This window comes from Thermobia domestica, chromosome 18, assembly GCF_964235325.1.
Source record: "Thermobia domestica chromosome 18, izTheDome1.hap1.1, whole genome shotgun sequence".
NCBI lineage: Eukaryota > Metazoa > Arthropoda > Insecta > Zygentoma > Lepismatidae > Thermobia > Thermobia domestica.
Genome location: NC_137471.1, coordinates 34,193,202 through 34,214,051, shown reverse-complemented (window position 1 = coordinate 34,214,051; position 20,850 = coordinate 34,193,202). Strand labels below are relative to the sequence as shown.

General features: G+C 36.7%; 1 protein-coding gene across 4 annotated transcripts in view; it reads right to left on the bottom strand.

Annotated features, from left to right (window-relative positions):
* Nucleotides 1-20,850, bottom strand: part of milt (trafficking kinesin-binding protein milt) — a 306,838-nt gene that overhangs the window by 191,874 nt on the left and 94,114 nt on the right. The window contains exon 4 of one of the 4 annotated variants that reach the window (XM_081745255.1): nt 9,407-9,511. In XM_081745255.1, coding sequence (XP_081601381.1) covers nt 9,407-9,511 — 105 coding nt within the window. Of the gene's footprint in view, nt 1-1,877; nt 2,241-2,391; nt 2,470-9,406; nt 9,515-20,850 lie in introns of those variants that run through there. The other 3 variants (XM_081745259.1, XM_081745257.1, XM_081745258.1) reach the window with 3 other exon arrangements.

Below are 20,850 nucleotides of genomic sequence, written 5' to 3'. Positions count from 1 at the left end.
ACACTGCAGGAAGTCCGAGTACTTTAGAGGAACAATACTGATTGTACAAGCGACTGTGTAGTGTATCTGTAATTATACAGTTCTTATATACGTGGTATCCCTAATCATAATTCCCAACTAGTTCATCTTTTTCTGTGGCTTATTTCTCAAAGCTACTAGTCTTGTAATTTTCTTTTACAAGTCGTAAAACATCATGAAGCAAACACACTAGAATAGTTGTAAAAATCATTTCTCAATACTAATGATGATACTTCTAATCTGCCATGATTTTAAGATATAAGCCAGCGTTTCTCAACCTTTTTTTCCTTTGGAGCACACCAAAGTACGTTTCAAACTTTCTCGACACCCCTGCATGTGATTTTTTTTCTAGATGCAAAAAAAGCAAACAGGCAAAAATACATACAGTACTTTTCTTAAAAATATATGAAACGACTATGATACAAATTTCACAAGAAAATTATGTAAGGGTATTGAATAGAAACATATTAACATAAAAGAATCTTATGTCTCTTACGCAGAAATATGAGAAAGAAATATTACCATCAGAAATATAACAAAACATCAAATTTAAAACTAGTGAGGTGACTTTAATCGGGAAGAAAACACCAAGAACCGTGATACTGAAATTACTTTTCTGTGTCTAGTGTTTCTTACCAAAGAAAAATGAATAGCATTAAAAGCAAACTTTCCACCTTTAACCTTGGAAGACAAGTGTGAAACCATGCCGATTGGCGATAAATTATTATTTTCTAGAGATAATTTCTTTGTGGAAGATTTTAAAAGACATTACAAATCTTACGACACACTTGACATGTATTCGCGACACAGAGGTTGAGAAACTTTAGTGTAAGCAATTGTAAAAAGTTTTATTTTGAAAAGTTTCACTAGTAGTTCTGAGAAATAGGTCCTAGCTCGTGATGTCACTTTTTGGACCACCAGGAAACGAAACTGGACATTGTATCCTCTGTATCCCCAATTGTATCCTAGCAACCCCACCTAGTTACGTTAGGATAAGCGGTCTAGAAACTATTTTTGGAAGAACATTCAGACAGACACTGTTAGATTGCACAGGTTTTATGCAAAATCAAATAATTAAATATTAGTTTCCGTTACTCATTTATTTGTTTGTTACAACTTCTTCATTCGAGTGTTTGTTCATGTAGATAACTCCAAAGATTTCGTATATGAACATAGAGAACCTTTCCTGTATCTGCGTGTACCAAAGAAGTCTATACAATTTGATAGAAATGCATTACATACACTACAGATAGTATCCATTCCACAATCTTAGTTTCTTAGTAAACTTTATGGGGATACTTTTTAAAAAGTAAGCATGCTAATAATGGCTTTTCATGAGCTTTATTTCTGTTACGTGACAGTCACCACTCGGATAATTGTATGCTATTGGGAATGAACGTGATGAGAATGGATATTTCACAAGTGACACTGGACATATTAGTTCTACCGCACAATGCTTTTCACTTATTATTTTTTGAAGCAATGTTAAGATACAAATGACAAATTGTATTAAATATTGTATGCAACCCCAAAATTGCTCACGGCTCAGTTTCGTATACGTTCAGTCCAGTGGTGTAATGCTAGAATTTTTGGTAGGTATACGCTCTATTGTTTCCAAAAGTACAGTGTATACGCAAGACTCCTTGGCGTATACGCACTCCAATATAGGCTCATTCTTTCGTAAATTTAAGGTGAGTATACGCTGGATTATAAAAATTTTAGGTGGGTATACGCCGTATACTCCCGTATACGCCCCATTACATCCCTGGTTCAGTCTTAGGTTTGATACAATATATGACGGAAACTATGATCATGTCTAAGGTCTTAAGTACAATATTACTTTAATCAATACCACTTACCTCGTTTGTTGATGTCCTGCTTCTTAGGCCTAAACACACAGGATATAAACACAAATACTACACTTCTTTACCTACGCCACGTATGAATAAATCACAAATACACCACTTAATGGTAATAATAATAATATTATCTAGTACCATTCGCTCATCACCCGAAGCTTTCGATCACAAGGCACACGAGATCACGCGCTATCTTAATCACTGGTATTCCACTTCACACGATTAGAAAAAAAAAATCAACAAAAACAACAGCAAAAAGGAGCTGTCTGTAACTAACCAAGCATGGCACGTGTAGTAAAAGAATTCTTTTCTACGGAGCGACAATTCTCGTTATCCGCTTTGAAGCTTGGCAATCGCCACACTGAAGCATGGCTCAATGCTTTGTAGGGGAGCAACTCCGTCGATCGCGCCGCGCAGCTACAGACGTTTCGACGAACGAGAGCGGAACAACGCATGGATATCCGGAAATTCGCTCTTTCACACACACACACAGAATCTCTATGTACTTACTTACCATTTCCTTATCATCAGAATATATCATACGCACTTTGTACAGAAGGGAGGATAAGTTAATCATCTCCCTAGCAATTCACCTCCTTTACTTCTACTTTTAGTTACTCTAACATGTCTCCTAATGTTTATTTTTGTTGCTGAAGGACAAAAAGAATTAACACAATAAACTCTTCTCCCCTGTTATCCGTCAAAGTCATCCTTATTTACAAACTTTATACATGGCATAAGCGAATGTTAGTTCTTACCAGCGACAAGCAGAACAACGATAGGTTTTGGCCTCAAGGTGTCTCCAAGCAATTCATTTCAAAACTATATTTTATCTGCTCTTTCGCACAAAGAACTAACAAATGCTTATCTAATCCTAATTTCCGTTCGGAAAATGCATATTCAAATACTATGCCTTACGAATAATGTATCTGAGGAAGGCTATGTTACATAGCCGAAGCTGTAACACAGATATATACTCTTAAAATACATATACTGCTTTGGTCAGTTGAAGTTTTCTTAGCAGCCTTACGAATATCTAACAATATTCGGACGACAAATACAATCAGGATAATGAATATTACTCGGTTGGAGAATAATAAAATATTTCATTTAACGTCTGTCTCCTGTGTCCTTTAGACTAAACAAGATGGATGACTACTAAATAGCCGAGGGAAAGTAAGAGTGGGAAGAAACCCACGAAGAATTTGTTGTTCACTACAAATTCACATGGCTTGAGGTCGAACCAGACTCTTCGCATCATACATGAGCACTTTACCATTGAGCCACCCTTCTAAGACAATGCTATATAAACTAACCACTGGTATGACAGTCCTTATAAGGTCTGATGTTCCAACGTCACCAGTTCTATTTTTATAGAGGTAGTTGGTGAGTACTTTAAATTATATGCCCGTACCAAACTTCAAATTCCAAACTGTATTCACAAAGTACCTTCGTATAAAATTATATAAAATGTTATGTATTATCTATGTATTGTAAAAATCACATTGTAATTGTAGTCATGAGAGATGTGGTGTCTAGGACATTAATGACAGATAATAGCTGCAACTAAGATTTAAAAAATAATATTAACAAATCGAATGCGAGTGCATCAACAAAATCGGGAAATGTAATAGTAGAACATTAACATATTACGTAAGTCATCTTTTCGATGAAAAACGTTTAAGAATTAATGTTTCTTTTTAATACTTGACAAAGAAATTTTGTAGAACAGTCACGGAGAAAGCCATTAACACACTACCATTCGATCGTCTGAATGAGTTGCTGTGAACTGAAGCGATGGGTCAAAGCTTCCAGCTAATGGTTCTCATCACTTATTAAGGCTTCTCTGCTAACCTGCGCCAGTATTTATTGTTGAATTACACGCCTATGACTTGTACTTTATGCTAATAACTGCCTAATCAGTTTCTATTCTATTCACTAGTACTTTAATATGGAAGACAATGATCCTTATTGAATGGGACGGTAAAGTTAATGCGTCCTCAAAGAAGAAAATCGTCAATGATCATGAATGTTCGACTTGTCTGCACTGTCTGCAAACAGAAACTTCTGAATAACTTCCACTCTGTCTGTTACAATGGAGAATAGTACACGACCAATTTGAGATCAACTGAGAAAGACACCTTTAACAACGACGTATTGCTCTTCTATTATCCTGGGAAAGTTAAGTGCTTCCCGTCTCTTTACCTTCCTCTTCAACAGCGTTTCTCAATGGTGGTCTGTAGAGTGGTCCACGTAATACGTAAGTATGGAATAAGCTTTTAGTTAGATATATAAAACGATAATCATGCCTGTTGTGCTGTATGGTTGCGAAACATGATCCCTTACTTTAACGGAAGAACTCAGTATTTGAGAATAAAATCCTGAGACGAATATTCGGACCCAAGAGGAACGGGAACGGGGAAACTTCATAACGAGGAAATGTATAATTTATACTGTTTACCAAACATTTTAAGGGTCGTCAAGCCATCTAGGAGGCTCAGGTGCGCAGCATGTAGCGAGAATGGAAGAAAGCAGTAACGCTTTCAAAGTCTTAACTTAAAATTCAATCGGAAAACGTTCATTAGGAAGACCTAGGAGCAGATGGGAGGACAATGTTAAGATGGATCTTGTAGAAATAGAAATACAAAGTAGAAATTGGACCCAGTTGACTCAGGATAGAAGTCAGTGGAGAGCTTTTGTGAACGCATCCATCTGTCTGGGTTCCATAGGCCACCCGGAGTTAGTTAATTAGCTTTCAGTTAGAAGTTCAATGAAACATGGACAATTTAACGTGTAATCCAAACCCATGTTTTCCGCACCAAAAGCAAATGCGCTAACCACAGCACGAAGAGGAGACTCTAGATGTGTATACCTAGGTAGCTGGTAAAATGTAAAATATTTACTGGTTTCTATACTTCAAAAAATACCGTGTCCTAATGTTTTCCATAATGTAATAATGGTAAAATATTTTAACCATTATCTAAATTAAATATGGAAAGTTGTATGAGAAAAAAGGCAAATTTTCATGCCGATTTTTATGACGAAATTTTCGTAGATTTGCTGATGGATTAAAATATAAAATTCTAAACAAAAACTTTCTAAAGAAACTACTACTCTGTAATAATCTAAATGTACATATTGTCATCAAGCTCGTTTCGAAGTTATTTTTAAAAAATCAGTACTACACGAGGAATGAGAAACTTGACTTCTGCGGAAGTATATAATTACGTTAATACTGGACTTTGCAAGCAGATTTAAAATTAGGTATGGAGCTCCGTGGCTAAGAAGTTAGCGTGCGCATCTTTGGCGTAGGAGACCCGCGTTCGATTCCCGGCGGAGCTCATGTGGTTCGGATTCCACGTTAATCAGCAGGTCTGGTCTCGTTGCTGAAAGGGACGTTAAACTCAAAATCAACTCAAAATTAGGTACACTCGTCAAAGACATTAACATCAACGTATGTCAGACGATCCTCAGAGCATCTTATTTGAAGATTTCGCTTCCTGATTTTATTAAACTAAGCTATTCATATGTAACTTCCAGGTTACTCGTAGTAACAAGCAGTGAATTCAAGTCATTGCTTTTTTAATTTGTTGCCTACATCACCAGTTGTAAACCTATTTTCTCTTTGTACGGATACAAACTTTATTGAAGAGTGGTGTACTTACCAAGGTGGAAGAACTGCTATGCGCGCTACTAAATATATAAATAATTTGGGTAATATAGATCTTGAAAACGGAAAATATGTAATATCTGAGCATCACGTCAGAAAGGCTTCAAAGTGAAAAAAATCACTGGAAGTCCAAAAATTGTGGGGATGGGGAGACCAAAGCGGATTTCACCGCCCTGCCCTATACCACTGCATCCCTGCGTACCGTAGAAATATTCACACACAACAATTCTTTCCAAAGGATACTATTATCACTATTAAACACTACTAAGTACTTTATACTAGCTAGGAGTGAAACAACCAAAAGTAGGCAAACCAGGAAAACAAACAAACAAACAAAAAAAAAACGACTAGAAAAATGCAAAATAAATAAATAATAAACTATAAACAGAAACGAAAGACGTCCTATTGGTAGACATGCAAATCATGATCACCGTGAACTAGACAGACTGCCTTTCGTCTTCACATTCGACGGCGAAAGTAGTAGGAAAAGACCTTAAGGGAGCATAATGTATGTCAGCATTACAAACTACTCGGTACAAAATAAACCTCCATGAAAAACAGAAGTCTCTTACAAGATCCGTTAATATCGTCTTCCTTCGAAGTCATCGAACTTTCCTTGGGAGCTAAATAAAAAGTACTCTAAAGAGAAACTTTAAATAGAGCAGTGCTATAATTTCTCGAATATATGACTTAATAATATCTCGAAAATCAAACCCTGCAGCAGATATTTTATAATAAGCATTGTATCAAATGCAAATTGATGACTAATAATTTTTAGACTAGGCATAATAATGAAAGAGAAAAGACGGAACATGTTGATAAATCATTTATTCCTTCAACTTGAATCCTGTTTTCACTTGCACTTTTTTCCATTGAAGTCCAGTGTTTGCACAACGGCTTCACTACACTATCATACGCTCGAAAATAATGCGGGAGTGAATCAAAATATACTATCGCTAATATGAAGAAAGTAAGAAACGTCTTTGTAAGTGAGATGACAAAAGATATGTTATCCTACGTGATTAAATAATAATAATAATAATAATAATAATAATAAACTACTATGTAATGCTATTTGAAACGTAAAACTGAGCTGTGCGAGCTTACTATTCGCGTGTGCGCAACAGTGTTTCAATAGGTAACAGAACTGAAAATGTTTGGAATTCCGGGAGAAATCTTTTCATTCGGCATGCTTCAGGAAGAAAACCGAAATATATATATGTCGAAAATCTGTCCTGTTCATGCAATCGAAAATCGTAATTCCTTATGTTTCGGGACGTGAACCAAAATACATTTCGACATATTGGTTCTGTTCATGGAACTGAAAATCGTAATTCGGTGCGCTTTGGGAACTGAACCAAAATAGATTTCGACATACCTATTCTGTTCAAAAAACCAAAAACTCCAATTCAGTGGGTTTCCAGAAAAGAATCGAAATACATTTCGACATTATCATTTGCAAACATCGTTAGCTAACTGCGAAATGGTAACTCAAGGGAACCACCTACAGCGCTTTTTTTACAAAACATATTTCCATTTACTCTCCAATTTCGCTTCCACTTCAATTTCGGTTAGGGATCCACAACGAGAATCGATTTTCTCAGAAAATCAATTTCGGGTCTATCTTGCAGAAAACTGTATTTTCTGTACGCTATAGAGAAACTGCACCGACATTAGAGGATTTGTTCTAAAGTTGATATACAGTGTATATACAGGGTGTCTCAAAAGCCCCCTGATATAGGGCAACTCTGTTATTATCAGAGCTACAACAAAATGTAAGAGGGAAAATCGTCTCCAAATATGTTTTCAATCTAAAGTGAAGGAATTTTAAGAATCGGACGAGCTGTTTGGGCTGTACACTCTTTATGCGCCCAATGTTAAATGAAAATGCATGGGCTGTACACTTTTTATAGGCCCAATGTTAAATGAAAATGCAACGTTGCCATTTACCTGGACCCACAACATAAGTGAATGAAGTTACCGTCTTTTACGCTAACATGTTGATGGCCAGCCCCCATTTCAAACAGTAACTTCATTCACTTATGTTGCGGGTCCAGGTAAATGGTGACGTTGCATTTTCATTTACCCTTCGGTGCATAAAGAATGTACAGGCCAAACGGCTAGTCCGATTTTAAAAATTCTTTCACTTTAGATTAAAAACATCATATTTGGAGACGATTTTCCATTTCCCATTTTGCTGTAAGTCTGATAATAAAGAGTTACCCTATGTCAGAGGACTTTTGAGACATCCTATATATATATAATGTTGATTTTTCCTTAATATCTTACTCAAAAGGAGCCACTGTGTATAATATTAACGAAAAAAAGTTACACTTAATTTATTTATGCTCCCGCTATGGAGGAAGTAGTATAAAAATTTCGTACAGAAAGGCGCGCTTAAAACATAGCTAGCAAATAACAGAAGATAGGGAAGAAAAAGTACGTGGAAATGAAAAAAAAAAAAGACTGGCTCAGGATAGGGAAGAGTGGAAAGTCACGTCAAACCAATCGAAAGATGGCTGACCTGAGAAGAAAGGAATTATTTAAAATGCAATATTTGGGCAAGTTCAATCACGTGTCTCCACCTGAACTTATATGCTTTTTGCTCAGATATATTCTAAAGGTCATTTTGAAATAATAATGTCAACTTTACTACAACGAGTATCAGCATTATGACCCAGTAATCTCTCCATAATCATCTGCTTAAAATAAATTACCACACACTACCTTTGAAGTTTATTAGAACTTTATGAACCATGTTATAAGATATGCAATGTATATACTGACACAGTTTTTACAGACAACGCCTTTGACACTGTTCTACCGATGTGTCAAAGAGATACACCGTTACCTCGTTTGCTTCTTAACGCAAGTAAACAATCTTGAAATAACATCGGTCCGTCTGCATAAATATGAATGAATCAGAATTATTTACTAACAGAATACGACCTTTTCTAGTTTATATTGTAGAACTCACTGACCGTAGTAATTTTGTTTTCACAAACTAATGTATTTTTCTCTTGAACAATCATCTTCATATGACACATATATGAAATAGAGTTGGTATTTGCATGTGTGAACCGCACATTCAAAGATCTATAATAACGTGTGTGTCCGTAGTTTACCGCTAAGTTCTTTGCCTCTCAAGGATATTTGGCCACTTTCTCAATCACACACTGGTGATGGATAAGTTCCAACCGCTTATTCAAAACTCAAATCAGAACATAGTAGGCTATTATAATATGTTACTTTAAAGAAATTCACACTCATCTACGTATATATTAAAATGTTAGGTTTATATGTTTGTCTCCAATTCTTTCGACAAAGAGATCTCGAAAAACCACAAGTCCTAGAAACGTGCCGTTTTCGTTGGTCGATTCCAAATTTTGTGTAGATTGTCCAGTTCTAATTGAATATTTAAAAAAAATGTGGTCGCTATTTCTTTATTACATTTTTTAGGGGTACTCTGGAAGCATACCATGGCGAAGCACTGGAAGCGTGACATACCATTAAACGGAAATAAGTACAAAAGTAATACTTGTCTTTAATAAACTTCACTTCAAAATTGCGGATTTTCATAACAAGATGGTATGTCACATGAGTTTCCAAATTAAATATCGTTGTCTCGTTTTACAGCACAAAACGAAACATAATTCTGCATTCGCATGCTTCATGTCAATCCCATCAAAAGATTCCACTAAAGGCGACATGCACATCAAGCAAACAACGCTACCGTGAAAACATTTTCATACATTGTTAAGCAAGAGCTAAGTGCTAAGTGATGATGAAAAACGTGAAGGAACTTAAATATTTTAAAACAATTTAAATTTACAATAATAATAATAATTCCAGTACTCACGAAAGTAGTTGAGTGTTTCCCGGATTTGCTCCGGAGTCAATATGTCGTCAGCTTCTCCCGGTTTCAATGCAGGCGATGGAATAAACCAGTCCTCGTTCTCGTATCCTGAAAACAATAGTAAAGAAATCACATTAGTAAACGCAATACATTCGATATAAAGCCCTGTATATAGCATTGATTATATCTAGGTTACATGTGTAAATAATGCACCTACCATCCTGCTGGGGTGTAAAAGCTACTTCTTGCGGATCGAAAATTGTCTTATGAGTTTGAGAGATATTTTACTATTTGGTGTCAGTATGGACCTACAAGGTGCGTACCAAAAGTACGTGCTGATTTCGGTCATGTTCAATATTTGGGTGAGTCCTTTCAGTCATATTTCAACGTAATCACTATCCACCTCAACACACCATCACCGTAGCTGTATTCAGCTTTCAAAATCATCGATGAAGTCATTTCGATATGAATATGTCATTTCCGAGGTCTTATCTGGACGGAAAACGTCTGTCACGCAATGAATTCTTTAGTTTTAAAAACGGGCAGAGATCACTGGAGGATAGTTCTTGAGAGTAGAATGGATGAGGGACTACTTCGATGTTCTCGAAAAAGCTTTCTTCTTATCCGGAAGACCATCCTCTCTTTATTCAGCTATCAAGGGCTAGAAAGCTAATGAATTCACCTGTTAGAGATAGGGCAACACAGCGCACTGATCACGTGTTAGTAGCTAGGCTGGACGTATTTGAGCCGGTTGCTAACAGATGGCGTTGGAGAGGGTTAGGCTCATAAAGGGCTGTCACGTCAAGTGCTTTGGTTTTAGTTGTCAAGGAGCTAAGTGGTTTGTTAACATTCTTTCCAATGATACAATGAGAGAATCCTATAAGGTTACAGATGTTCTTAACAGTTTGTTTTCTGTCCTCCATGATGAGGCCTCGACAGAAGCACTGTTATTTTACGCGATTGCATAAAGTAGGCTTTCAGACCTTCAGTTGATTAACCTCCGTCCCGTAAATTCACGCATCTACTTCGTCACACTACAGTCGGCAAAGGAAGTGTTCCTACAAACATTCTTCAACTGGCAATGAATACAGATTCCATTCTCACATAAAGACAAAGGGCGGTATTCAGAGAGAATTCGTTAATCGAGGTTTTTAGTCAGAGACTAGTTAGTGGCATACTAGCTCTTTACTAAGGAAGGTGCACTTTTTGGTATTCAGAGTCTACTTTGAGTACAATTAAAAAGATGATTTGGGCATGATTAACTCATATAACCCCTATGCATAGGGTGAGAAAAATAAATGTGGCAACTACGGAAAAGTAGATCAGTATGCATAGTCTGTAAAAATGAAAATAAATGAAATACGAAATGTTGTGTCGCACGCTAAACCGTGGGTACAAGATTAGAGTACAGAGATCCTCTGCTCTGGATTAATTAGTCGCACGTGATTAACTTCGTCAAATATTGTCCTATTCAAAGACTCTGAGTACAATTTTGATAACCATCCGTAAGTCAATTACGTAGTATGGCGCTAATCAGACTTCAAAACGATTCTGCATAAAGCCCAAAATCTTTACTAGGCACCTCTATGCTGAAATCCGTGATTTCATGTTAGTATAACAAAGGCTTTCTTTCACAGGTCCACCCAAATTTGTGGTGAACAACATCGCATCCATGGGTTTCCTCGGGGTACTCCCGTTTCCTCCCACTTTTTCATTTCACCATTTTTCTATCATAATGCACTTACCTCAATCACCGTTTCCTTTAGCCTAAAGGGCAGGGGCGGTTCTAGGACGGACTTCTGGGGGGTTGTAATACTGCTACTAAGAGCTACTTTTAAGAGCTCCAAACTTTGGGATGGATTTAATTTATACATAAAATTAAAAAAAAAAACTTTCCTCTTCTGGGGGGCAATCGCCCCGATCGCCCCCCTGGATCCGCCACTACTAAAGGGTATAATTGGACTTTATTTCTTTCACAGGTGAATATATTAAAAATGAGAACAGTTACAAGCTTAAAATTTTGCACAGTTAAGTCTTAACTTATGTGTAATTATATTAAGCTACCGTTATTAGTTTTTGAAGTACGGCAAAACGGCTCGCACTTTTGATACGCACCTCACATTTTCTGCGGAAGTCAATTAAAGAGTTGTGAGTTTATGTATACTCGGGAGAGGGGGAGTACTTGGTTTTATCGAACTGAGAATTGTTGCAAATTGTATATCCAACACTTATATATGATAAAGACAGCAAACAGGATCATGCGATTTCATGTATGGAATATGCGATTTGATCAGCCACTGGTAAAGTCACAGTTACTCGTGAAGGTGTTAACTGGTTGGCTCCACTAACGATCTCGGCCGAAATAATTGCAGTAAAAAAAAGCTACATGTCCTTTTATTATAGGTAAACCAACATTTATTTGCTAATGTGCAGATTTAATAGATGGTTGGGAATGTTGAGATTTTAAACGGGATATAACTAGTCAAGGTTAACGTTACAGTTACCCGTGAAGATGTTAAGGGATTGACCTGATTAACGAATTCGACCTAGATAATCGTGCTGGTTATTTATTGCAATAATAATAATAATAATAATAATAATAATAATAATAATAATAATAATAATAATAATAATAATAATAGTGAGGGAACCGATTGGATGCAGCCGATCTGACGGAAAAAGACCCGATGGTATGACATTAGTACCTTGGAAGAAAAGAAAGGCATTGATTTGGGACTTCACATGTTCAGACACCTATGCCCCCTCCAACCTACAATATGCCTCAGTACAAGCTGGACTCGTAGCTGCTCGAAGAGCGAAAGAAAAAAGGAATAAATATAGCAATCTACTCGATAACTATTGCTTTGTCGCAATAGCAATTGAGTCTAGCGGTTCTTGGGAAGAAGGAGGCCTCAAATTTATAAAAGAAATCGGCCACCATTTATCAATTAAATCAGGAGATAATCGAGCAAAAAGTTTCCTGATTCAACGCATAAGCATAGCCATTCAACGTGGGAACGTGTCGACTATAATGGGAACGTTACCCACTAGTAAAGAGCTAGAAGAAGTCTTTCTTCTGTAATTGCGGAGAAGGGAGGTTAGGAGTAAAAACAGACATCATTGGTGCATCAATTTATGTAGCAACCGAGCAAGGAGTATGGAGAGGCAGCTCACAGTCAATAAGTTTATATGAAAAAAAAAAAAAAAAAACGGCATGAATGCTGTACCGTACGTCAAGACAGTGACATAACATGACAGGTTGGAGCCTTTGAAAGCAGAAGATTTAGTATTTCCTGCCGAACGTCATGCGAACAAAGTACCGAAGAATAGATATTTACTGTTTCATTTGAAATTTTCATTATAACAGTTTTTTAAATAATCATTGTTATTTTACAAAATAATAATAATAATAATAATAATAATAATAATAATAATAATAATAATAATAATAATAATAATAATAATTCAAAAATTCATTTTCGTTCACAAGTTATAGTGTGTAGTAACAAACGGACGTACTAACATTACAGTCTTGTAAGGCCAACTAGCGTCATCCTAATAACATTACCGTCTTATAAGGCCCACTAGCGTCATCCTAATAACATTACAGTCTTTTAAGGCCCACTAGCGTCATCCTAATAACATTACAGTCTTATAAGGCCCACTAGCGTCATCCTAATAACATTGCAATCTTATATAGCCCAGTAGCGTCATTCTAATAGCATTACAGTGTTATAAGGCCCAGTAGCGCGACCTTAATAACATCACAATCTTTATAAGGCCCCCTAGCGTCATCCTAATAATATTACAATCTTATAAGGCCCACTAGCGTCGTCCTAATAACATCATAATCTTATAACACTCACCAGCGTGATCCTAATAATATTACAATCTTGGAATGCTTACCATTGTGATCCTAATAACATCAACATCACAATCTTATAAAACCCAGTTGAATTCTAATAAATAACATATTAAACGAAGATTGTCCGTGAATTTACCTTCGTGCAGTTTCATTGTCTCGGACATCAAGTTACTGCTGTCGAGTTATTTTTAAAAAATGATGGTTTAGGATGTAGAAAATTATGCAAAAATAGTCTAATGGAATATTATTGTGATCGTGAAACTAGTCAAAAAGTGACAGTCTGTTTCATAATTATATATTTCCATTGATTGATACATACTTCAATTTCTACAATGTATTCCATGCATGATTAACGAAATAAATGAGCGGCATTATTTTGTAAAAGTGCTTAAGCATACATTATTTTACAACGTAACGCATAAAGCACGTAATGTATGAGTCTCCTTTCAAAATGGGTGAATTGATGTTCGGTGGTAGAGCGCTCATCTCGAATAGAATCGCAACTATGTGGTATGTGATGGAGAACAACGATTTTACTTGAGGCTTTTTCTGTCCCTATATTTACCAATTCTTTTTTTTACTATAGTTCATCTCGTTATACATCAGTGTGCCTTTATCTTAAGGGCTTACACAGAATTAAATATTTTGTTTCATTTTTCTCCTTCGTGGAAACACCTGACACGCAAAATGGGTTTTCTTTGATTAAATAATAACGAAGAATTACCTTGAACTCGAAACCAATGACCTACATATGAGGTAAGTAGCTATTCTTTGCTTTTCTCTTTGCGTCACACTAAACACATACAAACCGCAATTCTGTTAAAATATTATGCACAAATATCCTTATGTAAGTGTGATCATTTATATATCACCACGAAAATCAATATATCAAACATTACGTGATCGATTAAAACATTCCTATTCGACTACGGAAAACACTTAAATGTCTTCAAATACTTTGGTTTGCCGAAGATGATTTTGGAGCAGTTTCCCACAACACAGCTATTGCTGATTTATTATCTTATTATCGTGAAGATTGATACACAATTGATGCTACAGCTAAGGGTTACCATCACTATACTGTAAGTCATGTTCTTTATTTTTATTAAATATGAAAGAACATACACACACGGTTCCAAGCATGACCATAGCAAAGATTGTTCAAGTTGAGGTTAAACGCTTGAAATAACCACTTAAATTCTTTGAAACCCGCTGAAATGCTTTGAAATAGATGATTTATAGTAATTTGTGTAGTTGAAAGTGTAACCACGTTGAATCTATGCATAAGGGGACTAGTTTTGTAACTGATCCACTGATGACTTTTCTTATGTCTTCTGATAGGGCAAGGGGCCTTCCATATTATCTTCTACATTATCTTCTGGAAAATTGATATCTCGGACGGTTTTTTCAACCATGGAAACAGGTCAAATCGCACATGCTCACATTTGGCGAACTGGATGTCCCAACATCACCTGGTCAATAATTGGAACTCTGTAGCTTCCACATGACAACAAGTGTTACAATTTCTCCTTCAGGATATGCCACACATTTTGACCTGATATCTATGGATACTTCCCTGACATCTATGGATACTTCCCTGACAGTGTAGTGATGGTCAATTTGAACAAGACCTTGCACTAACTCCACCTGCTTCTGAATAATGGACGAACCCGCTACGAATCCAATTTTTCTGAGTCTTCTCTGCCTCAAAGAAACTCATCGATTTATCGTGAATCCTTCCAATACGAGCGTACATGGTTGCCACACACTTCGTGCGACACTCCATTGCATTAACGCACACCTTCGCTATAGGCCATTTTGATTCTCATCCAAGAACCTGTACAAGTTTTGTAATGAATTTTAGGGCACTTCACAACAACACTAGCCAATTTCAATCATCTACAACAAACCGACTGCATTTAGCACTACACACGTCAACAATGGTTCGAATTTGTCTGTTTCCACATCCTTCGCACCCACGCATGTGTATATGAGCCTCCCGACAGTATTGCTAGTATTTTATTTACTATCCCTGTACCAATTTGTTAAGGGAATTCATTCAGGCAACGAATAATAAATGACGAAACATGGCTCCTGTTACTTAAAAACCCAAATTAGTCTAAATAGTGGCACAAACCAGAAGAACCTCCATTTAGAGCACGTTGTCTTCCTTCAGATAGTAAACGAACTAGGGTCAACCTATTATTGTAACTTCTTGTCCGATTCACTGCAAAAAGAGCTTGTCAAATAGAAAAGCTCCATAACCAACAACTGCTGCAACATGATAATCCAAGACAACATACTGCTCACCGAACGAAGAAAGTTTTAAAAGTCCTGTGCTGGGAATTACTCATATATAAACTTTATTCACCTGATCTACCTCCCAGTGACTATAATCCCAGAACTGAAGAAACATCTGCAGTATGTGCATTTTCTGAGCTTAAATTACAAAATGTGCTGCAGAACAGTTAATAAAAGAAATCTTGAAATAAGTTAATTGAATACGCCCAAAAAAGTTTAGATTCGCGCTAGGAGAGGTCCAAAATTTATATTGAAAAACTACCGTGTAATAAAGACAAAAAATAATGAAATTAAAAACTTGAAACAAAATTTGACGTATCCCTCGTACCTGTTTTACGTCTTTAAAAACATTTTTAAAAGGGCGAATATATTTGAAGATAGATATCTCATTCCCAAGAATGAACTTATACTTATAAAGAGTAGATATCCCACTACTCTCCACCTTACCCTTTCCGCCCGTTTTCTGTACGAAGCACATCCAGAAAGTAAGTTTTGTTTGCAATTTATGCTGCAACTGTGCTATCATCATAAGAGTGTGTATGTGCGCCGAGAAGTTGGACTCATTCGCAACCAGGTCGTTAGTGTTAGAGTGGAAAGAACTGCAGACGTTTCGTAGTGAGCTGCGATGTTGAAGAAAATCGAAATGCTCGCCGCGTGTGGAACGCACTGTCATACAATTTTTAAATATACTTAATATGTCAGCAGCTGAATTCACGGTTCAATTGGTGAAATGGTATCGTGAACAGATTTTGAGCGCCTCCATGGGTTAGCACTTTAATGAAGCACGGAACGATGTGGCTACTGAGGAACGCGTTGAGACTACTTAACAAACATTTCATCATCCGACTAGTCCAGGCTTCGTCCCATCAGATTTTCATCTCTCTCTCTCTCTTTTTTTTTCCGCCTGAAATCTTTTCTTGCTGGCCAGAGCTTTGGGGATGATGATACAGTCACATAAGCTGTTACCATTAGTTACCATCACAGGCCGCATAGTTCTTCGGTATGGAGACATAAAATATGGAGTCTCGTTCTGATTGGTTGAGTTTGGGTTTAGCATCCTTTTCAACAGGAAGGCTATATGAGACGTGGACTTACAGCTTAACGTGGGATCTGAACCACATGAGCTCCCATCGGGAATCGAAGCCGGGTCTTCCGTGGTAAAGACATGTACTATGGTGTCTCGTTGTGATCAGTGTCTCAACAGATAACGCAAATTTGTTTAAGTATAGTCCAAGGCTTGTACTTCAAGGTTTCCGATCATTGTTTAAATAATTGGGAAACGGAACTTACTTTCTGGATGACCCTGTATAAGCGGCGAGTTTTACTTCACATTTCAAGCCAACAGCATTAAAAGGCCTCAATCCCGACGAAATTAAAATACCGCCAATTTTACAGTAATTGTGATATCTTCAAATAGATAAAATATAATTGAAATGTGGAACAAGAACGCCCTAGACAATATTATTTTGCGTGAGGTACCGCTATCACAAGTCACCTAATGGCTTTCCGTTTTCAGCCGATTAGAAACGCGAAAATAAATGCCGACTTTCAAAATGGCTCGAAATCGAAAGCAGATAAGTGAGTCGTGATAATGGTATCTCATGTAAAATAATATTGCCTAAAATGATGGCGCTCTTGTTCCACATTTCGATTATATTTTTATATATTTGAAGATATCACAATTACTGTAAAATTAGCGGTATTTTAATTTTGCCGGGATGAGGCCTCTTAAGTTGTCACGACAAATATGAAAGCTATCATTAGAAATATTGCAGATACGTACGTACTTTTATCAGTTGTGGTCCTGAGTTAGGATACTTGGAAGTTCTGCTATAGTAAACCGTTCGAAGACGAAGACACAATCTTATCGTAGTACAAGCACTACGTAAAAGTTGAAGCATACCTACTCTTTTCACAATAGCTTGATAACACAAACCAGACTCACAATGGACTTCTCACTACAAATTCGTTGTACTCAAATATGAAATAGTGTTAGATATTATCTTTCTACAAGTAGCACTTTTTTCTCCTCTTTTCGTAGTAACGCGTAATGGTACTATACGCAGATCAGTTTCATAAAAGCACATACCATTATTTTCCTCAACATAAAACGTCGCAGTGTTACGGTATTCTTGAGTTTATTACTTCGTTTGCATTCACCTAATACACATTGATCATTATCACTAACTTCAGTCTGAAACAAATTTTCCTTATGATCACAGCAAAATGGAGAATCACTTACATACTCGTGGCCTTGAGTTCAAACTTTCATTCACAATATTTTAACTACAAATAATACTACCATTTGAACAAACTGTCAAATATGTACATTACATTTTAGGAGAGCCAATATGCATTGGTATTGCCAGTCAAAGACAATATTAGATTTGGAGGTAGGTATGAAATTAGGAATGGTAAGGTAGGAAGAGAGAGGAGACACGAAAAATAAAAATTAAGGAACAGGAAACTAAGAAGCAAAATAAAATAAAGATATCAGGAAACAAAAGTAATAAGAATGAACCAGAAAAAAATTGAAGCGGGAATAATGACCGCAAATGGACATTATTTACTCCAGGATTTGTTTAAATTTGAGGTACTGAGTAAAATGATCAAAATTAGAATATATATGTTCTAATTTTGATATATATGATCAAGCCATTGATGTGAGGCATGCACGATGACAATTAAGCATACGCGCCTTTGGCGCGGGAGACCCGGGTTCTATTCCTGGCGGGAGCTCATGTGGTTCGGATTCCACGTTAATCAGTAGGTCCACGTCTCATATAGCCTCGGTGCTGAACGGGACATTAAACTCAACTCAATGACAATTAAAATAAAAAATAGACTACTTCAATTTGAAAGGAAAACTAAAAATGATTTGTAGTTTGAAACAAGTACAACAACAACAATAATAATAATAATAATAATAATAATAATAATAATAATAATAATAATAATAATAATAATAATAATAATAATAAAATTACGAATTACTTTAAACATAACGAAGATATACGAAGAATGTCGGGGGAAAAACCCTCAGAAGAGAATGAAGGGATTTTTTTAACTCAAGATTAGTAGGGAAAAGTAAGAATTAGGTGGAAGGACAATATACGAACTGACATATGGCAGATGACTATAGTGACCGCGAAGGCTCATGAAGCCTGGGATCTACACCACTCGCAGAACTGCTTTGTCTCATACGTGATATATCGGAAGAATTCGGTAAGATTCGTGCAGCTGCCTTCCGAACGCACTCTTGAGAAAACGTGAAACAGCAGAAGTTTACAGACAGCTGCCAAACTTAGACGGCAAGCGAACTACCTACTTGAAGAACCATAACAAGTGCACTAACAATTATTGCAAATAAGCACTAACAATAATAATAGCAAAAAATACAATCGTAACAATACGAAAGTTCGCTGCAATCCGGCAACACTGTACCCTCAAAAGACACTCTCCGTATAGCGCGAGATACGACACTGGCTAAACTTTATAGGTGGAGGTTGACGACCGAAACACACCCTTGCTTTCTATTGGATAGCGATCTAGCTATCGGTGTATCTAGGTCAAGCTTCATGACTCATTGCTTGATCACTATAGTATACACAGACAGAAGAGAAACAAGAATGGATGCAAACACTGTCCAGGAGGTCAAAGTCCAGTTGGGATTATAGTGTGAAGTAGGCAGGTTGGTACGAAATTAGGAATTCTGCAATTACAGAACTGAAAACGGTAAAATTCATCATATTTCATTAAAATCATTAGTTTTTCCGTGACTAATTTTTCACTAAAATTGAAAACTAGCAAAACTACACCGGCAGATTAATCCAACTTCACGAAGATAGTTAATCCTGTTTCTATTAAAAAATTTAGAAATAGTTTACCAATGAGACAAGAGTTGAGGCTATCTACTCTTGAGACGCTGTCTTAAAAGTGATGTCTCGTCTTTGGATGTGTGTTTTTATTGGAATAGTTCTTGTCTCGTCTCGTCGCGTAGGCAACTCTACAAACAACCAATCGAGATGCTTTAGAGCAGTGCTATTCAACCTTTTTTCTCGCGTAACCCTAGATACAGTTCGCCGTCAAATTATGTACCCCTGAAACCGTTTAAAAGAAATTAAATCTAAGTGAACTTGTTAAACTTAATACACATGTTCTGTTCATTAAAAAGGGGGACAAATAGAGACCCAATAAAAAGGACAATCAGTGTGCCAATCAAAAGACTATTTACAACGGGATAAACTGCACATCCGAAAAAATTAACGTGGGAAATTTCAAAATTTTCTTCAGCTATGATTATTCAATAAATATTGAAAATATGCTTATTTTAGGATTATGTATCCCCTGAAACATCTCCGCGTACCCCCGGTTGAATAGCACACTGCTTTAGAGTATACACCGTACCGTAATTCCCTCCAATGTTTTTACATACAAAAAAATGAAATGAAATCAGATTTTTCGGTTTAATATCCTACGATTATGTCCTTTACGCTATGGGAGACCGTGATTAAGACAAGTGAATGATAATGGAAGAATTGGTGGAATGAAAATGTGGAAGGAAACAGGAGTATCCCGAGAAAACTTGCGGACACGATGTCTACCACAAACTTACTTGGCCGGGGGTCGAACCAGGAACCCCATGTACCAGTGCCTCTACCACTGAGCCACCGTGTCCCCACATACAAAAACAAAGGAAAGGATCAAACTAGATACAAGTGTCACTGTGTTCTGTAAAATATTACCGAGGCCTCATACCTCCTCTGCAGATGAGGTGAACGTCAATCTTGCGACCTGGTCCTCTCACCCTATATAGCCTCGCAAGTACAAATCAATCAACTACCTCAATGCCATTGCACCTTGCACGTCAGCTCTGAATCACACTATCATTTGTTAACTCTACATCATGATCCTTAACATTACGGAATCTCGGGTACTGATTTTTAACTACGATCAAGGGTGTAGTCGGACCCTGAGATGTACGCAGTGGGTGAGTCCAGGGGGTATAGATGTCCCCTCCTCCGAAATCCCGACTTTTCTGTAATTTTAGGGGTGATTTTACAAATTTTAGTATAATTTATCCTTATAACGAATTTGGACCCCGAAAAGCTATGGGACCCCTGAAATAAATTTTTGTCTATCTGACAGGACAGCCTAATAGGAAATTATTAAGTTACTAACCTCTGGAGTGAATTGAACAATGATCAACAAAAGACCTTTACCACTTTTTTTTTCAACACCTTCATAATGAATTGACCAATTGAAATATGATTTTCGTTCA